This window comes from Prunus avium, chromosome 1, assembly GCF_965620075.1.
Source record: "Prunus avium chromosome 1, drPruAviu1.hap1.1, whole genome shotgun sequence".
Classification (NCBI taxonomy): Eukaryota; Viridiplantae; Streptophyta; class Magnoliopsida; order Rosales; family Rosaceae; genus Prunus; species Prunus avium.
Genome location: NC_142284.1, coordinates 42,437,708 through 42,458,742, shown reverse-complemented (window position 1 = coordinate 42,458,742; position 21,035 = coordinate 42,437,708). Strand labels below are relative to the sequence as shown.

The following is a 21,035-nucleotide window of genomic DNA, read 5'->3' as shown; positions in this document are numbered from 1 at the left end:
AATTTACTGATGAAACTATCTTCATTGTGAAGAACCTGCAGTGCAAGGAACCTTCAGCTTTTCTGTGAATAACCTTACACTTTTGAGTATTTGGATAGCAAAATTGCGTTAATAAAAGGAAAAGAAAACATCCCAGACTTTTTGTCATTGGGGAGTGGAATCTAATGGCACATGTAACATGTAAATATTTACAGACTTTTTGGTTTTTTAGGAATTGGCGGCAAACATTCCTCTGGGTTATTATAGAAATTTTCTTCCTCCTTGGGCTTGCCAGGAATCTCCAATCTGTGAGTTGGGATGCCCATGCGATCAGCATGCCCTGTTTTCACTGCCTGGGAAAATTCATCCCAGCTCAGAGTTCCGTTCTTGTACTGGTCTATCAAATCCACCAGAAGCTTTCTGTCTACACGAATTGATGTCCTGAATCCCAAGTACCTGTACATATAATATATATTTTGATATTAATTGTTAGTGAGAAAGAAATTAATACAAGTAATGAAGAAACTTTTGATAACATATATGTAGATACCTTCTATGACCCTCAACAACTCTTGCCATGTTTCCTCCATAAGTAGGAACAAAGATGTCACTTTCCAGTGACACAATGTAATCTAATGCCGCCATTTGGTTCGAATGTGTGCGGAAGGGCTCAAGGTCTGAGGCTCTAAGCAATGATTCCTTTTTAACCTGTTTCACACAACAATAACACATTTCATACACATGCATATATAATAGTTTCTTAAGGTTCAAGCAACTAACCATATGGGGAAAGGCTAATCTCAGAGATGTCATTCTCCTTTCTCCTCCATATATATCGCCTGCAGCGATGTAAACTTGGATGCCGGGATCAATATCCAATGCCCTCAATGCAAGGGCAGTTTCCTCAGGAGTTAAAGGGCATGACCCAGCTTTTCTTTTCTTTTCAGAATCTATTATTTTCTCTTTCCACCATGGATAAGCAAACCTGTTGGACATATAACGTGTAAAAATTAAATTTTATTCATAAATACGAGCTTGAGAAAGTGAAGTTAAGATTGGTGGTCTCTCACCTCATATTTGTCAATTCTTCAATTTCTTTGTCATTGCAACCCTCAGTGCAACCAGAAAATGCCAACATGTCCATTTCATATCTCAGATGAAGAACTAAGAATGGACCCTTTTCCCTCAGAATCCGAACAATCTTCTTCCCCAATTCCTCAATGGGAGGAGTGAATCTCAGAGCCTTGTAATTCGCTTTGCACCGCAGTTCCTGAACCTCTTTCGGGATCCCATTATTTGCAAGCCTGGCATCAGTTTTAGTAAAATGCAGAACTCCATACTTCTTTATCCGAGGAAGAATCTGTTTACACATAGATTATATCCAAAGATTAATCATAACATTAAGTTTGGTAACACAAAATACCATGATTAATTATACTTAAACAGGAATTAGGAACCAACCACTTGGTCGTAATATGACATGTTAGACCAACTAGCAGGTGGCATGGAATAGAGAGTAGCTATCTCCACTCTCCTGATCTGGTTATGAGGCAGAACTTTCAATATCCGAACCTCATCTCTCAGCGATGATATGAAGTAATCCACATCAAATACGTCCTCAAACCGACTGCCATGTTAAGTATTTAACTTAGTCAAATTTACTAAACTTGATAATCTATATGTTAATTAAGGTTCTTCAGGTTAAAGACAAGAGGGCGGAGTTTTTAAATTCGACTGACCTGCGATCATTCCAAAAGGAGGTATTATCCAACTCAGGAACTATAAGTGTGACATTCATAAACCTTGCAATAGCTACCATGTCACAAATCTGCAGTGTAGATTTTAAGGGCATGTATGCATTACTTGAATTTCCAAGTATAAATATGCAAATTGAGACTGAGATATCAGTATAAAAATCACTCACACCAGCTCGCATTTGATTCAACCCTCCATTTGATGAGACCATCAGATATCCATTATTCTCATAATCCCCTAGAATTTTAATTATTAAGATGGCGAAGATATCAAAGAACCGGCCAACAATGTATATCAAACTAATTATCAGCTGGCATAACAAAGATTCCTAACTTTAGGAGAAAGTTGTGGACTCACTTTCAGTTTCAGTTGTTTGTGGTTGCGGCGGAGCAATAGGCTGAGAGTTAGAGCGGAACATCAAGACCCGGGGCTTTATGATGTCGCTGAGCGTGCTCAACTGCACTGCACAGACAGAGAGAAGCAAAATGGTTGTGGCAGCAAAGGCAAAGAGCTTGAGTCTGCATAATTTCGGCTGTGCAATGATCAAGCTCGTTAGCCTCTCCCCTTTGAAATTGAACACTCCTACAATTCTGTCCACTTTGATTCCTCCAAAGTGATTCAGATAGTGCTCCATTTTATACTGCTTCACCTTTTCCTCTCCAAACTCAGACTCTTCAAAACCTGCAACTTTTGTTTTGTCCATCTCTCCACCACACAACACTATGCATGTACAAGAAACAAAAACACGTACGGTTTTGTTGTAATGACAAATTATACACGGAAAATATAAAAGATGGAAATTTTGAGGTTGGTTTTTGAGGAATTAATAAAAAGGTGCCTCCTAATTGGGGTGGTTTTTCCAACCAGCTGTTTTGTATATTGCTGCTTTTAAAGGGAAGACATGTACTTGGTTTCTATTTTACGCTCTCATAAATATTGAGAGTTTGGATTATTCATTACCATTATTTAGGCCTGAAAACAAATGAAGAACAAGTCATCCATCAGAGACACACACATCAGCCATTTCCAGGCAAATGTAAGCCAATTGGCATCACCATTCAATTTGCCAATAGAGATCAAATGCACAACAATAACTGTTCGACAAGCATATTTTCATAAACTAGTATACATCGAGTCATCAATATCATATTGATGGGAGCACAAAAAGAAGAAGAAAAAAAACTAATTTTTTTCTAACTCTTTTATATGAGCGTCGAGCGACCCTAAAATATGTTGTAGAATAGGTACTGGACTTGGTGAAAAATGTGGGGACGAAGGTTGAATTTACATATATTTCCGTTCCTAAATGCTTTGGACAAACACACTGAGATTGGTTTTTTTTACATATAAATCTAAATTATTTTGATTTTGCCTTTCGGAAAAGAAAAAAACTAATATGATTGTGAACTCGATGGATGATAGGTTTTATTTATTTATTATTTATAGAATATTTAATTATAATTATAATGTGAATCATGGCAATTTTGTGTGCAATACCATTTACATCAAAGGAGTAATATATGAAGCAAACCGAATTTAAAGTTGACAAGCCAATTACGTATCAATATATAATACAGCACATAGCAAATGGCTTGCTTATTAAAGACACCGATAGGTGTTTGGGGTCTATTAATGAGGAATCTTTTATTTAAGGCCGAAAAGGAAAAAAGTAATGTTGATTGATATGGCCGGTTTAAAAAGAGTTGTGGCTCATCTCAATATGGACAACATGTGACATATTGATATTGGTTTGTTGCCAGATTCAAATCAAGCCCTCAGTTCTGTGATTTGGGAAGTACCATCGCCGTGATTATCTTTTGTACCATATTGAAATTTGTATTAGATCCTTGTTTGAGTCAAGTATGGGTTTAAGTGATTGGTTGTCTGTGTGTGGCTGTTGTAATCAAACCTTTTATCTTTTATCAATGATATTTCTATGGTTTGGCGCAAAAAACAAGACCCTTCTCTGACTTTAAAAAAAATAATAAATGTAATAATTAACTGAAAAGGACAATGCATTGATAAGGAATTACCTTTGTTGATGTAATATGATTATAGGGACATGACCTACCTATTATAAATAATATTCTTGTTGATTCTCCATACAGAAATACTAATAATAGTAGAAAATATCTCGAAAATGGAAAAATACTCTTTTATTTAATAACTGATCTGCGCCAACAAATTACACGGCTCACGGATAGCTTAGATGATTTGGGCTCTAATGCTGAGTTTAGGATGAGGTTGGATTGGATTTCCAAGGCAGGAGAAAATTTTACTCTCTACCATTTGATTACGAAAACTTCGAAGTTCCAAGGCAGGAGAGAAGCTTTTCAATGTATATGTATGTAAGTACCAAATCATAGATTTGGATCTCTGCTTGGATTTTCTCTGTTACAATATGCTTGATCTTTTCCATCCGTACGACACCTCATTAAAATTGAATCCAAGAGATTTAAAGTTGACACATCATCCTTGAAACAAAAACTTAATTTCCTCATAATTAAAAATGAAGAATGCAAAACTTTATAAATTTCCAAGAAAACTTTGCTCAAATCTTGACTTAATTGTGCTTTGCATGAATCTCTTACAATTTGATTCCCCAGCATTCAGAATTTTGCAGTAAAATATAGTACTTGTGAAAATACATTTGAATCCCCAGCCCCCAAAAGGATCCCATAAATTAATCCCAACTTACCCCCATGAAATTGAAAGGTAAAGAAATTTTTTATCACAACACAAAATATTACATTGAGAAATATTACTAGTCTTCTTGGTTCATAGCTTCATAGCAAACACTCCTGAGGGTTTGTATAGAAGTAATCTTCTTCTTTGGGTTTTCCTGGAACCTCCAATCTTGTAGTAGGGTTTCCAATGCGGTCGGCATGAGCAACCTTCACTCTAACTGAGAATTGGTTCCAGCTCAGAGTTCCATTGTTGTACTGGTCTATCAGATCAACTAGAGCCCTTCTGTCTAGAAGAATGGTTTTCTTGTACCCCAAGTATCTTCTGTGCCCTTCCAGTACTTTTGCCATGTTGCCTCCATATGTAGGCACAAAAATGTCACTTTCTATCGCCACATAATAATCCAATGCTGCCATTTGGTTTGAATGGTTTTGGAAGGGCACAAGATCTGATGCTTCCACCAATGTCTCCTTTTTCACCTGTTTAGTGAGAAACCAAGTTTTAATTACCAAAATTACATATGAATTGAAATGAATTAAAATGAAGTTTAATTACCAAGTTTGGGAAAGCTTCTTTCAGAGGTGCCATTCTCCTCTCAGCCCTGTATATGTCTCCAGCAGCAATATAGACTTGGATATTAGGATCAATGTCAAGTGCCCTCAACGCTAGTGCAGTTTCTTCAGGTGTTAAAGGGCACAATCCTGCTTTCCTTTTCTTCTCTGAATCTATTTCCTTCTCTTTCCACCAGGGGTATGCATATCTTACATATATAAAAAGAATTTATTTAATCGATGGTTCATATTGACAATCTGACAACATAACATGCCAAACTGCATGACAAGAGGAATTTTTAAGATAATGTACAGTGTGTATATTAATCAGTTACCTCATTTTGGTGGTCTCTTCAATCTCTTCTTCATTGCAACCTTCAGTACAGCCAGAGAATGCTACCATGTCCATTTCATATCTGAGATGAAGGACCAAGAAAGGGCCTCTTTCCCTGAGAATCCGAACGATTTTCTTGCCAAGCTCCTCAATTGGACGAGCAAATCTCAGAGCTTGGTAGTTTGCTCGGCACCGGAGCTTTTGAACCTCTTCAGGAATCCCATTATTGGCAAGCCTAGCATCAGTTTTAGTGAAGTGCACAATTTCGTATGTTTTCATGCGAGGAATGATCTGTGTAGTTAAGTATGCATATAACACAATTAATATTTAAACACAGAGAGAGAGAGAGAGAGAGAGAGAGAGAGAGAGAGAGAGAGCAACCGTGTTATAGTAGTATGTCATTTTAGACCAACTAATGGGGGGCATGGAATAAAGGGATTCTAATTCCACTTTTTTCTTCTGCTCAGGAGGCAATTCTTTCAATATCCGAACCTCGTCTCTCAATGATGCAATGAAATAATCCACATCAAATATGTCTTCAAATTGACTGCCACATATAATTAATATCGGTTAGATCAAATTAATTAACAGCATAAATATATTATTATATAATTAAGATGAAGCTCCAGCTATAGCCTCACCTGCGGTCGTTCCAGAAGGAGGTGTTATCCAACTCAGGAACTATAAGCGTGACATTCATATATCTTGCAATAGCTACCATGTCACATATCTGCATATATAGCAATGGTAACAAAGATTAAATTAATTCATGGACCATGGTCAAATTTAATTTATTTACAATTATTGAAAGACCAAATTAATTACTTACACCAGATCGCATCTGATTTAGTCCTCCATTGGATGAAACCATCAAATATCCATTGTTCTCATAAACCCCTGAAAAATAATCACAAACAAAAAGGTTACATTTTCACAGAAAATAATAATATGGTGAAGCATATGCATGCCATGCATGAGAAGGCTGCCATACTTTGAGGTGGAAAAGAGCTTTTAGATATCCGCGGCAGCAAGTTCTCTCCCAATGCCTTGAGCTGCATTGCTATAGCCCATAGTAGCAGCACGGTTGTGGCTCGTGCCGCCCACAATTTCAGCCGCTCCAGTCGTGTCCTAGAAATCACCAAACCCTTTAGCTTCTGGTCTTTGATGCTCCAATTTATAAAAGTCTTCAACTTTTCAGCTTTGATCCCTCCAGCAATCAAACCCTTCAACACTTCAGCTTTCATGGCTCCAGTGTACCTCAAGTACCTGATCTTACTGTTTAACGGCTTCTCCTTCTTCACCTCCCCGAATCCGGGGTCCTTCGGGTCATCCTTTTTATCCATTTCCTGAAAACTTTGATATAGTGGATATACAAGTATATGATAATTAGTTTAGGATATAGATATAGTATTGTTGTATGTGTCACAAAAGAACATATATATATGATTCTGAATGTACTTTAAATCAGAAGAACAGATGCAATGTTGGGTTTGGCTCAGAGTTAAACTTAGGACAGTGTAGGTTTAGGAGTGAGTGAGCTGCAAGAGTCAAAAGACATAACACTTTTAAAGAAGGAAATTAGAGGGTTATGATTTATTGAGGAATTAATTTGACATTTTCATTCATTCTTTCTTTCTATTTTCCAGTTATTTTGCTTGAGGCTTAAATGAAAAAACAGGGACCTGCAATATAACCATTAATATTGCCCAACCAAAAACAGGAGAAATTGCAACCATCAATAGTTATGTGCCCAAATTTATGATTGAAAACAAATAGTAACACAGGTAATAAGGTGGTGTCAATTTTCATTGTTACGTTTGAGCAATCAAAATCCAGTTTTCAATCTTGAACGTTTGGACCAATCACCTTTGCAGTTGATTGTATTTTACATGCAATTAGGTCATCTTTACACATTCAAAACGTGCAATATCAGACTCTCTAGGGATTCAACATTTGAGACAGAGACATGGCACAATCGTTATGGGTCCCTTTTGACAATAATTTCAACCTGAAGAAAAATGCATATTTCTTTATGGTGGGGAGAGGGGTGGGGGGGTCCATGAACCCATCAGATAATAATAATAATAATTCCATGAATTAATTTGCAATCAAATAATAATTCCAAGAATCCGTTTTGCTTTGAATACCTCTTGCATTTATTTATTTCATTTATAACAAGAAAATACTATATCATCAATCGATTTATCAATTAATATAAAATTAGCAGGTGTATAATCATCCCTGAAGAACTACCTATAGGCTATATTTAAGCAGTCTAAACTTAAAAGTGCATTCTTGTGTTAGTACAGAAATTGCTCACTGATCCTTAGCCAATACTAAATCAAATAACACTTCCAAATATGATTTCATGGTTCTGCTTGGATGTGCAAATCAGATGCCACCTTGGTCCTGCGGCGCTGGTCAAGAAGAAAATGGGGATGCCTTAACTCAGAAAAGCTTATCAATCTAGCTTCAGTCCTTTACTGTAGACGAGAAGGAAGTGGATCTCCTAGCAACTTCATTGTAGCTATGATTCTGTACAGAAGAAAAGAAAAACTCATACATATTGCACAAAGATGGAAAATGCTCTCGTTTGTTCGAACTTACTCAAAGCCTCAGCAAAATACTGGAAACTTCACTCTTCACCAGGGACTTCAGTGAAACCTACCTTTGATTCTTTTGTGACCACAGTACATTGCATGTCTTGTTTTTCAGTCTTCAGCATCCCCATAGCTTTGATTAGAAACGCATAATCATAAGCAGCTACCTCACACTGACGATACCGTCCACCTTCGCCAAAATGCCCTCCAGCCATATTTGTCTTCAGAATGACTGAACTAGAACAACCAGAACATGTACCATCTCGAACTTTGGCCACCCATTTGGCAGCTTCCCAAAACCCAACCCTGAGAAATGGATATTAATTTATAAAATGCAACCACCGTAAGTATATGGGAATGTGTGTGTGTGCGTGTGTGGATTTATTAATGCAAGTAACTAGTATGACAGAAAGCACGAGATGAACCTACCTTGAGTCATGAAGAGACGCTGTAACAAGCATTGAAGGGTAACAACTGCCTTGAGAAATGTTATCATAAGGTGAATAACTGAAGATATGCTCAAATGCGGACTGTATTTGAGGATTTCCAAATTCTTCATAATCCAGAATGGTGAGAGGCAAACTCGGATCCATTAAAGTGTTGCATATATCAAGAAATGGAACCTGAAAAAAAAATATCACCAAAACATCAGTACCAACAATGTAACAATTTGACACAAAAATCGATTCAAATTAGCAACGGCAGATACAATGCATTTCTTCTCTACCATGAAAGAAAAGAAATATTGCTGAAGGGCTGGACCCAGAGTACTACTAATGACAAAGACGGTAAATGTTTTGCTTTAAAACACTAACCTTCAAAATAGCAGCACAAAAGAGGTCTGGGTACATATTGATAGTTGCCCCGACAAGAAGACCTCCAGCACTATGTCCAATAGCACCAAGCCGATCTTTATGTACATAGCCCTCTTTAATCAGGTAGTTTGCGCATGATACAAAATCATAGACTGAATTCAATTTATACGACCCACTGCCAGATTTATGCCATGAAGAATCTCCACCACCACCCCTGTCCATACAACCACGTCAAATTATTTAACCCCCAGAAAGAAAAAATGACAAGCAACAACAGCACATTTTTTTTCAGCTAAGAAAGTACAATCACACGGGATTTAGGCTAGAGCATACAAATTTTAGAATACATCACAGATTGAACTTATTCTAGGCTAGAGCATAATTATATGCTTAAGTTTTAAACACACAATTGATATTAAAGTATTGAAGCAGATGAACTAAGATATTGGACAGACTTTGAAATAACTAAAATCAAAATTACATGATATTATGTAAGATGAGAAAGTTGCACATACACAAGTTCAACTTGAGCCAAAAAAAAAAAAAAAACAGAGATAGTCATTTTTTAAAAAGAAAAAATTACATCCAACTTTAGCTCCACCCCCCTTCCCCTCCCCTAACAAAAGAAAACAAAAGCAACTTGAAGGCTGAAACACACCATCACATTAATGGTTTAATTCAATGCATCAATTTAGCTTTGTTGTTTCAATTGATCTTTCATTAAAAGGGGAAAAAAAAAATAACCTCACATCAGCAAATGCCACAACCCATCCCCGATCAAGTAAACTCATGTGCTCTGCACACCAGCTTTCATATAAAACCTCCCCATATGCTCCATAGCCTTGTAGAAGGCCAGGCGACTGATCCTTATGCCAGGTTGTATGAGAGTACAATATGGTCAAAGGAACTCTAACACCATCATGGGAAATAACTACCCTCCTCTCACAACAATATGTATCAGAATAATCCTTCCATCTCTGCCATTCACTTATCTGCACATCTTCTTCCTTCTCATATTGTGTGTCAAAAGTTTGATTCATATCTAGCTGATTAGTTGGTGGGCCTGTTCTATCACAAAAATGTATTACTTCCTCTTGCTGCACAATTGAGAATCTCCTGCTTGACATGTCGTAGTCAACAACTACATCAGGCATCTGCAAATTTCCAAAGAACAGACAAAGAATCATACATGCAGGAAAGTCAAATGAAGGGTTTGAAGTAATAAAACGCTCATAATCAAACTTATAAAGTGTACCACAGGAGACGAAAGCACAGCACGGTATACTGATTTCTGGAAATCATGGTTCGAACCTGAAACAACAGTACATGAATTTGGGGGCATAGGGAAAAACCATGCATTAAGATCTTCAGGCTCCAAAAGGTGCTGCCAATCAAGCCAATAAACGTAGCAAATTAAGGAGAAATGTATTTGTATGTAGAAGAGATAAAAGTAGCAACATTGTGTGCATTATACTTTTTGTATGTTATCCATAACCAAAAATCTAACTAAGCAGAGAGAGAGAGATCATTACCTTACAATCAACATCGATAGGCAAATCAATGGAACAAAACATAGAAGAACCCTTCTTACTGAGAGAAAGGACCAGATGTCCATCAAACATGTCCATATCTTGTATGCTAAAATCTTTACTTGGAAGGAAGATATTCTAAAACGAAAAAAGTATGTCACTATAAGAAATGGGACATGAAAATACAAGAGAGATTCCATAGTGAAGAACTTAAAGTATAGTTAACATCACAAAATAGAGAACACCATACGTCCATATTTAAGATTCATGAATAAGAACAGAGTTTACCTGCCAATTAGATGATAATAGATCTTGAAGACGGCAGCTAGCTAGGTAATAACCTTCACCAGACCACTTTTTACTTTCACTCAAAGGAGCATTTGTAAGAACATAAAATAATCCGTGGTGATGTTCCAGAAAAAACTGTACACCAGAAACACGCTTCCAAACTTTCTGCAAACCATCTAATGGGTTGGCAGCATCTATCAAATAAATCTGTGTGAGTTAAGCCACAAAAATTAGCCTCGCCAAAGGAGAATGTTTTCAAAGTAAATACTCCATAAATAAATTTAAAAAATTAAATAGTAAAATTCCTTCCTCAGATGAAGTCCTTGAGTTTGAATTGACAGTTATAAACTTGCCATCTTTTGTGCTTGCTATATCCACACAGAAGCTGGGATTACTTTCTGTAAATACAGAGATATTTTCAATATCATCAGATCCTAGTTTTGCGCAGCATACTCTGCCAAAAAGACAAAAAGGTGAGATAATACTATCATCTCAAGAAAAGAATGGATACGTAACAGAGGTGAAGTATGCCTGTAAGGTCGTTGAGTCTCATCTGATAGTGTATAGAACAGAGTTCTCCCATCTTGGGCCCATGCCAAGCTAACAACATCATCAACTCGTACATTGGGGATCATACATCCACTTCTTAGGTCCTTAATTTGAAGCATGAATCGTTCATTACCCTTAGTATCTAGTGTGTAAGCTAGATAATGGTGGTCTGGTGAAATTCGACATGTACCAACATGCACATAACCTGCAATTAAGGTACATAAATTCAGTAAATCACTGATGTAATGAAAATATACCAGGTTAAAAACAAAAGAAAATGTGCATATAAACCAAATACGGCGTATAACTCAGTAAATATTGACAATGAAGGTATGAAAGTAAGAAAGAAGCTTTCCATATTGCTCTGCAATTTCATTCCAGTCAAGCAAAATTTCCTCCCTTCCAATTCCAAATTCTCCTTTTGCATAGCGGAGAAAAGTCTTAACCCAATTAAGTTTTTACAGAGAACCGGGTATTCCTTCCCCTCTGGAATGTATTGGTAATACAACCTGTTCGAGTTTAACAAACGATATTATTGACAAGTTATTTTCATGTTTTAAATATATATTATTAAACAAAATAGAAGCACAACCAAAAACTTTCATTGGCACATTCGCAAAGTTGTTAGTTATACACTTCCACTTCCTCCTCCCACATTTTCCTTTGCTAATGTAGTAATGTGTATTCTTTTTAATAAAGTTGCAGCCTTTTCTTATTATAGCACAATGCAAATTTCAAAATTATTTTCTTAAAAGGAAAATTCACATACTCTAGAGTAAGAAGGCAGGCAAATTTTCCAAGGATATGAAATGGGTAGGTGGGAAATGAACAAACCAGGGTCCCCAGCGCTCAGGAGGAGTGGAAATCTTGGTGGGCATCCGACGTGTCATCTCAGAGAAAAGAGTGCGTTGCAGGTTGCCAGTGTCAGCCATGAAAGCTTCAGAATATGCGTTTTCTTTGTTAAGATACTCAGAGAGATCAGGGTCGTTGGTGTTGGACATCCAGTGGTAGGGGTCTTGCCACGATCTCCCATGAACTGAGACTGTGAAAGGGACTTTCTTTGGGACTGGCGGAGGTGAGGCTGGCGGGGGTGGTGGTGAGAAGGGGTGGCCTCTGCAGAGTGTAGAGAAGAGGGAAGAGGATATGTTGGCGAATAAGCCAAAAGATAGAGACAAAGAGGACCTTTTGATTGAGCATTTGGGTTTAAGGACGACAGAAAGAAGAGCCATGAATCCTCCAGGTCCAAGCGAAGAGACTGAAACCAGAGGGAGTTTTATATGTAAATGACCAAGGTCTTAAATATCGGAGGTATCGGAAATATCGGAAGTCAAAAAACACAGAAATATCGCTGGAAATATTGGGATATTATCGGTATCGGAAAAAATTGAATAAAAACCACGGAAATTTTTATTGAAACTTTGCAGGATGTTTATTTAGTCAATTATCTATTAGTTTATCACAAAAAATTGGAAGGAAATGCATTGCATGATGGATTTAACTGATTTAAGTTGATTATATAGCGAGTTAGCAAACATCGTAAGTGTAGAAAATATGTAGTAATTAATGAAAGAAGATTAAACACACCATAATCATTTATATATAATGAATTACTACAATATTTTACACTTTATACATTGCATGGTAAGATACATAAGTGACTTAGTACCACATAGAGTTCCTATGAGGTTCAAAATTTTCATTATCTTCATCATCTCTATGTGTAAAGTAAGTATATTTTGAAGAGTAGTCATCAAATGATAAATTCCCAAAAGAGTTTTGCATGTAATTGTTAACATGCCACCCATATGGATTCGAGATTGGTTGACGTTGTCCATAAGCAAAATCATTTGAAAATCGAGTCTCGGATTCTTTCCATGAGTCGCTTGGTTCCATCCCAACAGGAATGAGATATGAAGAGTAGGGAAATGGTTGGTTATGAGTATAACCATAGTTACTACTCATCTCATGTGAAAATTTGTTTCTTGCAAAAAGAATTCAAAACAAAACCATGTATATATATAAATATTTTAGTATTTTCACAAAAACATAAGTGATATGGTGGTTAAGGTGTTGAAGGAGTAAAATGGTTTTCACAAATACCATGTATATAAATATTTTTGGGTTTCGTATCGGGATATTATCGATAATATCTCGATATATTGCCCAAATCATTCATAAAAATGTTGAAAATATCTTCCCGATATTATTGAGATAATATTGATATATTGACGAAAACACTATGATTAGTTGTTAAAATATCGGATCCCCAAAAATCAGATATTATCGATATTTAATACCATGAAATGACCCAACATAGGTCAACTTCTCTTTTTCCTTTTTTTTTTTTTTTTTTTTGGAAAGATAAAATCATTTAGGCCCTCCCTTTCTTTTTTTCTTAGCGGTGATAGCAGATATAGAACTTCTGGAGGTTTGACAAAAAACAATAATAATAACTTCCAGAGATATTTCATAATTCATTTACTAAAACTTCTACAAGTCATTGCAAGAAGCTTGTAGGTCAAGGGATTTAGAACATCTTGCACCTGAAGTACTATGATCGAGTAGAAGCGAATTTATGGGCCATGTAAAAAGAAGCATATTTAACATAATCAGGTCATCTGTTCTGTACAGGAAAAGCAATAGGGTAGACCCCGTTCGGAGACAAACAGGCATCAGTATCCGTCACTGTCTAGGGAAAATATAACTAACGAATGGACTTTAAATGGCATCTCTCACTTCGAGTTTTACAAAGTAATCAACTCTACAACTAAAAAATTAAAAAATTTGAGATAACGGAAAACTGCTCGATGTCCTTTCCTTCTTCATATGGCATCTATTTGTTACAGTCTTCCAGAAGCCTGGTCGATATTTTCTTCTGTAGCAGTTGTCATTTCTTCGCATGCTTCTCATCTTCAACATCCTGCAAGTTTCCATTAAAATTGAACAAGTTATTCGCACGGTACTTTTATTTACGGCACAAATATTCCCGGCAAGCAGTTTCAAACAAGGTGGTAAAACTGATGTGGAAGGTTAATGTAAAAAGTGACAGAAAAATACATGAAAGATACGCCATAGAATTGGAAATTTACAAAGAAAAAATGTTGCATAGTTGAGTCATGGGTTAAATGAAGTTTACCGAATTTTCAATCTTGTCAAAATCATCATCAAAGCTACCATCGCCATCAGCATCATCTGAAAGTACAAAATTGTCAATAAACCAGGGTAAAGTGCACAAAAAGGAAAACCTAGAGAAAGAGCAGATTGTCGCAGAGTAGTTCAAGGAAACTAGAAAGGAAATGTGGAAAGGTATGACTCTTAAAGACTAGTAAGGATTTGTCCACAACACAGCTTATACACAGATTCACTAGGTAAGGATAGACCTTTAATCAAAGAAAACATACAATAAATAACCTGCTCATGAGAATAACACCGGTTTACTGTATTGACATGAAATTTGAAACATGTCCATCAGTTTTTCATTAACTATTTCAATCTTTCAGGTCCTCAATTAATTAACATATTTCTATTACACACCGGATTATACAATTGCTAGTTACCATGCCACCTGCTTGTGCCTTCAAAAGGTGCTTATGTAAGATACAAGGGACTCTAACCTCATCCAACCTTTCTTTTAGCCATTCCATACCAGCTCAAGGATTTCAGTTTCTTAATTGGATGGAAGACGAAAATTCAATGGAAATGTGATTTTAGTGGAACAAGTTGAATGGTATATGGTGGGAATTTATACACAGCATGTCATGCAAATTTATACACATGCTACACTATGAAAGAAATTGAATGGTATTTGAACTTGGCCAGAAGTGAAAGAGTATAGGAACTAAACCTGGACCCCCATCACTGTCTTCAAGATCACCCAAGAGGAAACTATCCAAGTCCTGCTCAGCTGATGATGACTTGGAAGCTAACTTCTTCTTTTCTGATCCTTCTGCTTGGTCAGTCCCTCCAACTACAGGTGTTGGCTTCACAGTATCATCTTTTAATTGCTCTGCTTCCTTGACCTTCATCTCCTCCATGTATTGCTTCTCATATCTGATCATAAGTTAATAGTCATATAAGCAAAAGGCTAAAAATTACACCCACTAAAGAGTGTCTAGATCTATTCTTTGCGCTTCCTCTTTTCACTAAGTGTTGATAACCATCTTTAAATTTTTCATGAACTATACAGTCACAAGACATGAGTATCTCTTGTACTGAAACAAGATTGCTACTCTTGTTTAATAGCATTGATCACTTATATCAGCCCAAACACATATATATTCACATAAGATTTTCATTAATATAATTGCACATTGGCATTAACTTAAGCTTGATTAAACCGCCAATTTAAGCAATGGTTAACTGAAATGAATTGCTACTTACGGAGCTACATGACTGCTCACAAGGGTAAAATATATCTTCCAAAATCTTCTTTCTTTCATTACACGTGGGCATAATTCATATCTCAACCTCGAAATTTCCTGCAAGAAAGTAATCAGTAATAACTAGGACACATTAGTACATCGTGCTTTGATTTGGGTGCACAAAGGAAAGAATTCTGCACCAGCAAAAATCAGGCACTAAACTTTAAGATACTCAATTCCAAACCATCGATGCTCAATCAGCATTTATGCAGAGATGTAAAACACTTCAACTACTTGATTCACAAAAGAAACTAAAAAAAAATCAACAAGTACAGAAAGATATCAATACAATGTTACAACACGTTTCTTCAACATCTTGTACGATATATCCGCAAATCAAATTTCGAAATACACCTCACATGTATTGCATTGAGCCTAAACGCTGTGCTCGTATTGCGTTGAATCAAAATTGAAACTGATAGAGAAACACGAACTGACCTTAACAGTAGTGAGAACGAAAGTTGCATGCTTCTCTTGCCACTCCGTCAGATCTTTCCTCACATTCGAGGCCGTAGTCGGCACCTCGGAGACTTCCTCCGCTGCATCTGAAACAACTCGAACAACGCACATTTGCTCATTTCAAGTAATTGAGCTAAATCAAAAAAACAAATGAGCTGAAATTAGCAAATACCTTGGATCGGAAAGTGCTTGAAGGTATCGGAAGTGAGTCCCTTGACGAAGTCTCTGAGATCGTCGGTGACTCCGAACTTCTTGAGTTCAGACGGGGACGGCGGCTCAACGGCGGAGGCAGAGGCGGAATTGACGATCGAGAGCGAGGAGAGCTGAGGGGGGATGATCTCCGAGACGGAGAGGGACTTGATCTGATCGGCTTGCTTAAGCGCCGCCGTTTTGATCTCGTCGGCTTTTTTCGACGCCTCGGCCGCGAACTCTCGGGATCTCTTGGCGGTTTCGGAGACTAGGTCGGTGATTTTGGCGGAGTTGGTTAGAGTTTGAGATTTCTTGGCTGCTTCTTCAGCGAAACTCTTCGCTCGCTTCCATAAGTCTTCCATTGTTAGTCTGTTTTTAGATCGTTGCTTTCGGATTGGATTATTTCCCTGGTTTGTCCCAGTCTTACTTAGCTACTCTGTTTCTCAAGATTTAGCGGAAATGGTGCACCCCACGACGTCGTATTGTTTGCATTTATCTTTGAAAGCGCGCTGCCCACGCTAGCTATTAAACGCCTGTCGTTAACTACCATAAGGACCCGTCGTTTTCTTACTCTCTTTTTTTGTGAATATGAAATCATTTAAGAAAATCAAAAAAAAAAAATTTTTCAATTTTTTTCAATAGTGAACGCACATATAAAATATCTGAAGGAATAACTTCTGAGATTTTAGATATTAAAAGAACTTATTTACAATTACATTGTTATAATTTAATAAAATGAAACATTGAAACAATGTAATTTTGAGTACAATATACAGTGTACTAATAAAGAATCGAACTCCTTTTACATTCATCTTTTAAATTTCTTATCTTTGTAACGCAATATTAATTCGACGTGTCATAGAGAATCAAACTATTTTTTCATTCATCTTTTAAATTCCATATCTTCCTAACACAACTATAATTCAACATGTCACATGGTGTATGGAAGCAAATACATATGGTCCAAATAAAAATACTCATCCATTTTTTAATCGGCAACCCCTATATATGCATATTTCAAGAAAGAACAAAAAAATTAACAAATTTAAACCGTCAAACAAACTCATAGAGAAGAGAGTTGACGGCCTTGTGGCAAACGTGACCTCCACTCAAACGGAACTTGGTCAACATTTTGGAATTATCGATCCATGGCACCCTTGAAAACGCATGCATATACAATAATATAATAATTCCCTTGATTAAGCAGCTAAGCTTAATTAACTAGTTGACAAGTACATGTGCCAAATATGTACGGCACTGTAGAGCATGGATTGCAGCGAGGATGCTGGTAAGGTAACCCCCACTTGTGCTACATATAACAAAACTTGTTTACTATAATCAAGTTTGAAATAATTTTGTGTTTTTTAATATAAGCGATATAATCTAAACTACACGGGAGTATGAAATTTCTCAAACACATTTGTACATTACAAATGTGTCATCCGAGATCACTGATATACAAGTCAAGAGAGCCCGTTTGCCTCAAAATAATCTTATAAATTAGTTGGGTAGGCTTCCACCTAATACTATAATTAACTATATATAAGTTTTGTAATTTGTGTGACAGAGAGAGACCACGTTACCAAATGTTGGGGTTTGTAGCCCCCGTTTGACTGCTAACGAAAGACCTACCAACTCAACAAAAAGAACATAAATTAATTTAATTGGACGACAAGGGTCGTCCTAGTTAGTAACAAATCTTGGGTTTTGCTCCCTGGTGTCGGCCACAACAAGAGCTGGTTAACAAAACACTCTCCTCATTTCCCTAACTATATATTACAATAACAACATTAATAATTATTTTTTATAAATACCAAAAGTTAAAAGTTTTGTTGATATCTATCATCTCTTCTCTTGTAATTTGTTGTATGGTCGACCATGGCAGCATGCATGCATGCATGTTTTATGGAGAAACTTCTGGGCGGGACTTGTTATGTATGGGACGTCGTCTTCTTACTTTGGAATAATCCATTGTGAAGAACTCTGATGTGTTTTCCCCTTCCATCCATTCCTGCCATGTTCCGCTGCTTCTTCGCACACTTTCTTTTTCTTTCGGGAAGTTTGGTTTAATATCATTACCACCTGAAAAGGCCATGCGGAAAATAAAGATTAATTCGGCACATATCTGACAAAAATTCCTAAAAACCCATTCTGTTAATGTTATCAATACTGAAGAAGAAGAAGATAAATGCTAAGTTTAAGCGTCATGAAAAAAATAAACAAGTTTTATGAATGAATATATATCTATATATACCTGAGGCTGAGACATTTTCCTTCTGCTTGTTGGGAGGTGCATAATCTTTACCTTCTTGTCCGGCAATCTGCGTGACAGAATATGAAGGAGATTAAGTTAAGAAGAGATAGGACGAATAGGAAGATTCTTCTATTGTTTTGACTGAGGAAAGGATTCTTACAGTTACTTTTTCAGTGAATCTAAGCTTCCTTGGCAATGTAGGGAGAGAGACTTGGAGTTCGTCGTTGGCTGCTCACAATGTAAAAAGGTAACATGTAAGACTTGCTATATTCTTGAGATATATATATATATATATATGGAGAGAGAGAGAGAGAGAGAGGAGTACCTGCAGCTTGTTTATTCGATGGTTGCAGTTGAATATGTAAAGAAGTGCAGGGTGTTTGCAAAGCAGAGAAAGACAGGACTATAATGCAGAGCATAATGAAGAATACCAGCTCCATGCTATCTAAGCTTAATTGAGAATAAGGATACTTCTTTTGTGGGTGTGGCTTGGAATTTATATCAATCAATGGTAGTAGTGGTAGGGTAGGCAACCCACAGAGAGAGAGAGAGAGAGAGAGAGAGAGAGAGAGAGAGAGAGAGAGAGGATACACAAAGCACAAAACGCAGAGTTCCAATACAAGTAGATGGAAAAGTTGTGTAAACTGTTCTTTCCTCTAAAAAGGTTTCACACCATTTGGGTTGGTTTTGTCACCTACTATATACTAGTATTCGGTAGGGCCCTTTCCTTCCACACTTTGTTTCTGTTTTATAACAATGTTAAATGTGAATTCAAACATCACCATCCATCATTCCAAAATGTTAAGACCTGTTTTAGCTTCAACTATGGCTCAACCCTTTTCTGGCCATTGGGAGAAAGAAAATATTCGACTGTTTTCAAAAGGTGCAAGCCCACCTCACGTATGATCTCAATGGATCATTCAATTGATCATGAGAAATTGCTTTTCCATTTCTTTTTCTTTTTCATGGGCATTGGCTTCACCTCCATGCTATATTAGACTTGGTCATTCCAAGTCATCATACCAAAGTAATTGAACGCCAACAAATTCGAGCTTGATTGAAAAATTAAGAGATATTTAGTTATATACCCATTCTTAGCACTAATAATATGGATAAACCCTACACCATTGAATTTCTATAAACAAACCCAAAAAAAACCCAAAAAATGACAGCTGGCCCTATTGAATTTAAGTTTGATTATTAAATTACTTTAATACCCTATTGAGTATTTTGGGTTTTTTTATGAGGTTTTGGGGTTGGGCTTGTTTTGAGAAATTGATGGCAGTTTTGTAATTTCTAAGAAGTTAAAAGCATCTTTGTTATGTTGTAAATGAGTTTTGGGTGTATTTTAAAGTCTATTTCATATAGGGTATTTTTATAATTTGGGCCATAATATTGGGTATAATAGTGAATCTCTCAAACATTAATGAACCTTGCTAACAAGAACACATGACCTTATGTGCCTTATATATAGTGAGTCATTCTATAGTGAGGGCCTTTTATAAAGGGTACTGATTTTCCCACTCCCTTTTTATCCACTTACACTCCATTTTTCTAAACAAAAAGGAGTGTAGGTGGATAAAAGGGGAGTGGGAAAATCATTTTCCTTTATAAATATAGTCCTTAAGTGAGGTCTTATCTCTTAACCGTTGGATCAAGCTAATCAATTTGATCCAATGACTAACCAATTTGATCCAATGATTAAGATATATGACCTCACCTAAAGGCCATATACAAGACCCTCACTGTGGAATTCTTATGATAATACTATAGCTCGAGTTTCATAAAATTTAAAAGAAAAATTAGGTATTAGACATAATTAACTTTACTAATTAGTATTTGAGACATTGGGTATTTTGGTTTGGGTTTTAATACCTAGGAAAGAATTGTTATTTTGGATTAGGCCAAAGAGGAGGCCCAGATTCATTGGGCCAGCTTAAAAATAAAAATTGAAAAGACAAGGCTACCCTTCTTCTTAAAAAGCCTGGCCCATCTTTAAACCTTACAAAGTAAATGACTCTTTTACCCCTGGCTGTTTAAACTACGCGCGATTTGGTCTTTCTCTTTCGTTTTCATTCGGCTTTGAGATTTTGGAGCTCTCGTTCTCGTTATGCAATTGGAGCTTCAATTTTCTGGTAGGTTTTCGTTCGATTTTCTTCATCTTTTTGTTTTCGTTTTTCTACTACGTTTTCAATTTTCTGGTAGATTTAATTTTGAGCTGTTGTTTGGTTGGGGAGATTTTTGGCAGTCCTAGGTATTGAGGTATAAGTACTTTAGAACCTTTTTTCATTTATATCGACTTATATGCTTTTGGAATTTAGTTTCAGTACTTTGATTGTGGTTTCCTTTTGATTTCTATTCGAAGTTTTTTGATTTTCTGGCATAAACTGCATTGTCGTTTCTTTTTGTTGCAGTTTTTTAGCAGAAACTGCAGTGCAGTTTTTGGTTTCATAAACTGCATTGCAAGTGTATGGCAATGTCACAACTGCTTATGTACTTGAATGTGTTTTGAACTTAGTTTTAGGACTTTGAACATGACTTTTCCTTTTGGTTTCTATTCAAATTTGAGCATATGTTTTGCAGTGTAGTTTCTTGTTTCATAATTCGATTTCAAACTAATATTTGCA

At 36.4% G+C, this 21,035-nt stretch overlaps 5 protein-coding genes across 5 annotated transcripts; all 5 read right to left on the bottom strand.

Moving 5' to 3' along the window:
- Positions 1-106: 106 nt before the first annotated feature.
- Positions 107-2,574, bottom strand: LOC110757814 (rhamnogalacturonan I rhamnosyltransferase 1-like). Its single transcript, XM_088246812.1, has 8 exons — positions 2,092-2,574; positions 1,904-1,971; positions 1,719-1,807; positions 1,441-1,606; positions 1,050-1,339; positions 760-964; positions 530-687; positions 107-435 (listed from the first exon to the last, which is right to left on the bottom strand). Exons 1-8 carry the CDS (start codon positions 2,435-2,437, stop codon positions 189-191), a joined length of 1,569 nt encoding a protein of 522 aa, XP_088102938.1. The 5' UTR covers positions 2,438-2,574; the 3' UTR covers positions 107-188.
- Positions 2,575-4,292: 1,718 nt separating this feature from the next.
- On the bottom strand, positions 4,293-6,862 carry LOC110757812 (rhamnogalacturonan I rhamnosyltransferase 1-like). Its single transcript, XM_021959542.2, has 7 exons — positions 6,296-6,862; positions 6,134-6,201; positions 5,946-6,034; positions 5,686-5,851; positions 5,306-5,595; positions 4,975-5,179; positions 4,293-4,898 (listed from the first exon to the last, which is right to left on the bottom strand). Exons 1-7 carry the CDS (start codon positions 6,645-6,647, stop codon positions 4,521-4,523), a joined length of 1,548 nt encoding a protein of 515 aa, XP_021815234.1. The 5' UTR covers positions 6,648-6,862; the 3' UTR covers positions 4,293-4,520.
- A 630-nt stretch (positions 6,863-7,492) lies between these two features.
- LOC110757807 (Prolyl oligopeptidase family protein) lies at positions 7,493-12,362 on the bottom strand. Its single transcript, XM_088247013.1, is given in 13 exon segments — positions 7,493-7,839; positions 7,973-8,210; positions 8,334-8,527; positions 8,720-8,933; positions 9,464-9,873; positions 9,975-10,103; positions 10,252-10,386; positions 10,537-10,742; positions 10,845-10,990; positions 11,068-11,291; positions 11,442-11,536; positions 11,539-11,594; positions 11,920-12,362. Coding segments are annotated over 13 exon segments (2,505 nt in total). The 5' UTR covers positions 12,315-12,362; the 3' UTR covers positions 7,493-7,776.
- Positions 12,363-13,657: 1,295 nt separating this feature from the next.
- Positions 13,658-16,615, bottom strand: LOC110757816 (uncharacterized). Its single transcript, XM_088249575.1, has 6 exons — positions 16,138-16,615; positions 15,945-16,051; positions 15,466-15,563; positions 14,930-15,135; positions 14,222-14,277; positions 13,658-14,005 (listed from the first exon to the last, which is right to left on the bottom strand). Exons 1-6 carry the CDS (start codon positions 16,514-16,516, stop codon positions 13,973-13,975), a joined length of 879 nt encoding a protein of 292 aa, XP_088105701.1. The 5' UTR covers positions 16,517-16,615; the 3' UTR covers positions 13,658-13,972.
- Positions 16,616-17,852: 1,237 nt separating this feature from the next.
- On the bottom strand, positions 17,853-18,929 carry RGF8 (root meristem growth factor). The gene is made up of 4 exons (XM_088250137.1): positions 18,734-18,929; positions 18,569-18,636; positions 18,409-18,475; positions 17,853-18,236 (listed from the first exon to the last, which is right to left on the bottom strand). The coding sequence occupies exons 1-4, from the start codon at positions 18,846-18,848 to the stop codon at positions 18,058-18,060; spliced, it is 429 nt and encodes a 142-aa protein (XP_088106263.1). The 5' UTR covers positions 18,849-18,929; the 3' UTR covers positions 17,853-18,057.
- Between the last annotated feature and the right edge of the window lie 2,106 nt (positions 18,930-21,035).

What these genes read in the sequence shown, in the direction of transcription:
- LOC110757814 (XM_088246812.1), bottom strand. Translation starts at nt 2,437, where the DNA reads ATGGACAAAACAAAAGTTGCAGGTTTTGAAGAGTCTGAGTTTGGAGAG. An exon ending in ACAAACAACTGAAACTGAAA is followed by an intron (nt 1,972 to 2,091) that starts GTGAGTCCACAA and finishes TTAAAATTCTAG; the next exon opens with GGGATTATGAGAATAATGGA. An exon ending in GATTAGCCTTTCCCCATATG is followed by an intron (nt 688 to 759) that starts GTTAGTTGCTTG and finishes TGTGTGAAACAG; the next exon opens with GTTAAAAAGGAATCATTGCT.
- LOC110757812 (XM_021959542.2), bottom strand. Translation starts at nt 6,647, where the DNA reads ATGGATAAAAAGGATGACCCGAAGGACCCCGGATTCGGGGAGGTGAAG. An exon ending in AAGCTCTTTTCCACCTCAAA is followed by an intron (nt 6,202 to 6,295) that starts GTATGGCAGCCT and finishes ATTATTTTTCAG; the next exon opens with GGGTTTATGAGAACAATGGA. An exon ending in TCCTTCTGGAACGACCGCAG is followed by an intron (nt 5,852 to 5,945) that starts GTGAGGCTATAG and finishes TATATGTGGCAG; the next exon opens with TCAATTTGAAGACATATTTG.
- LOC110757816 (XM_088249575.1), bottom strand. Translation starts at nt 16,516, where the DNA reads ATGGAAGACTTATGGAAGCGAGCGAAGAGTTTCGCTGAAGAAGCAGCC. An exon ending in TCGTTCTCACTACTGTTAAG is followed by an intron (nt 15,564 to 15,944) that starts GTCAGTTCGTGT and finishes ACTTTCTTGCAG; the next exon opens with GAAATTTCGAGGTTGAGATA. An exon ending in TTGACAAGATTGAAAATTCG is followed by an intron (nt 14,006 to 14,221) that starts GTAAACTTCATT and finishes GGAAACTTGCAG; the next exon opens with GATGTTGAAGATGAGAAGCA.
- RGF8 (XM_088250137.1), bottom strand. Translation starts at nt 18,848, where the DNA reads ATGGAGCTGGTATTCTTCATTATGCTCTGCATTATAGTCCTGTCTTTC. An exon ending in GATTCACTGAAAAAGTAACT is followed by an intron (nt 18,476 to 18,568) that starts GTAAGAATCCTT and finishes TCTGTCACGCAG; the next exon opens with ATTGCCGGACAAGAAGGTAA. An exon ending in GGAAAATGTCTCAGCCTCAG is followed by an intron (nt 18,237 to 18,408) that starts GTATATATAGAT and finishes TGGCCTTTTCAG; the next exon opens with GTGGTAATGATATTAAACCA.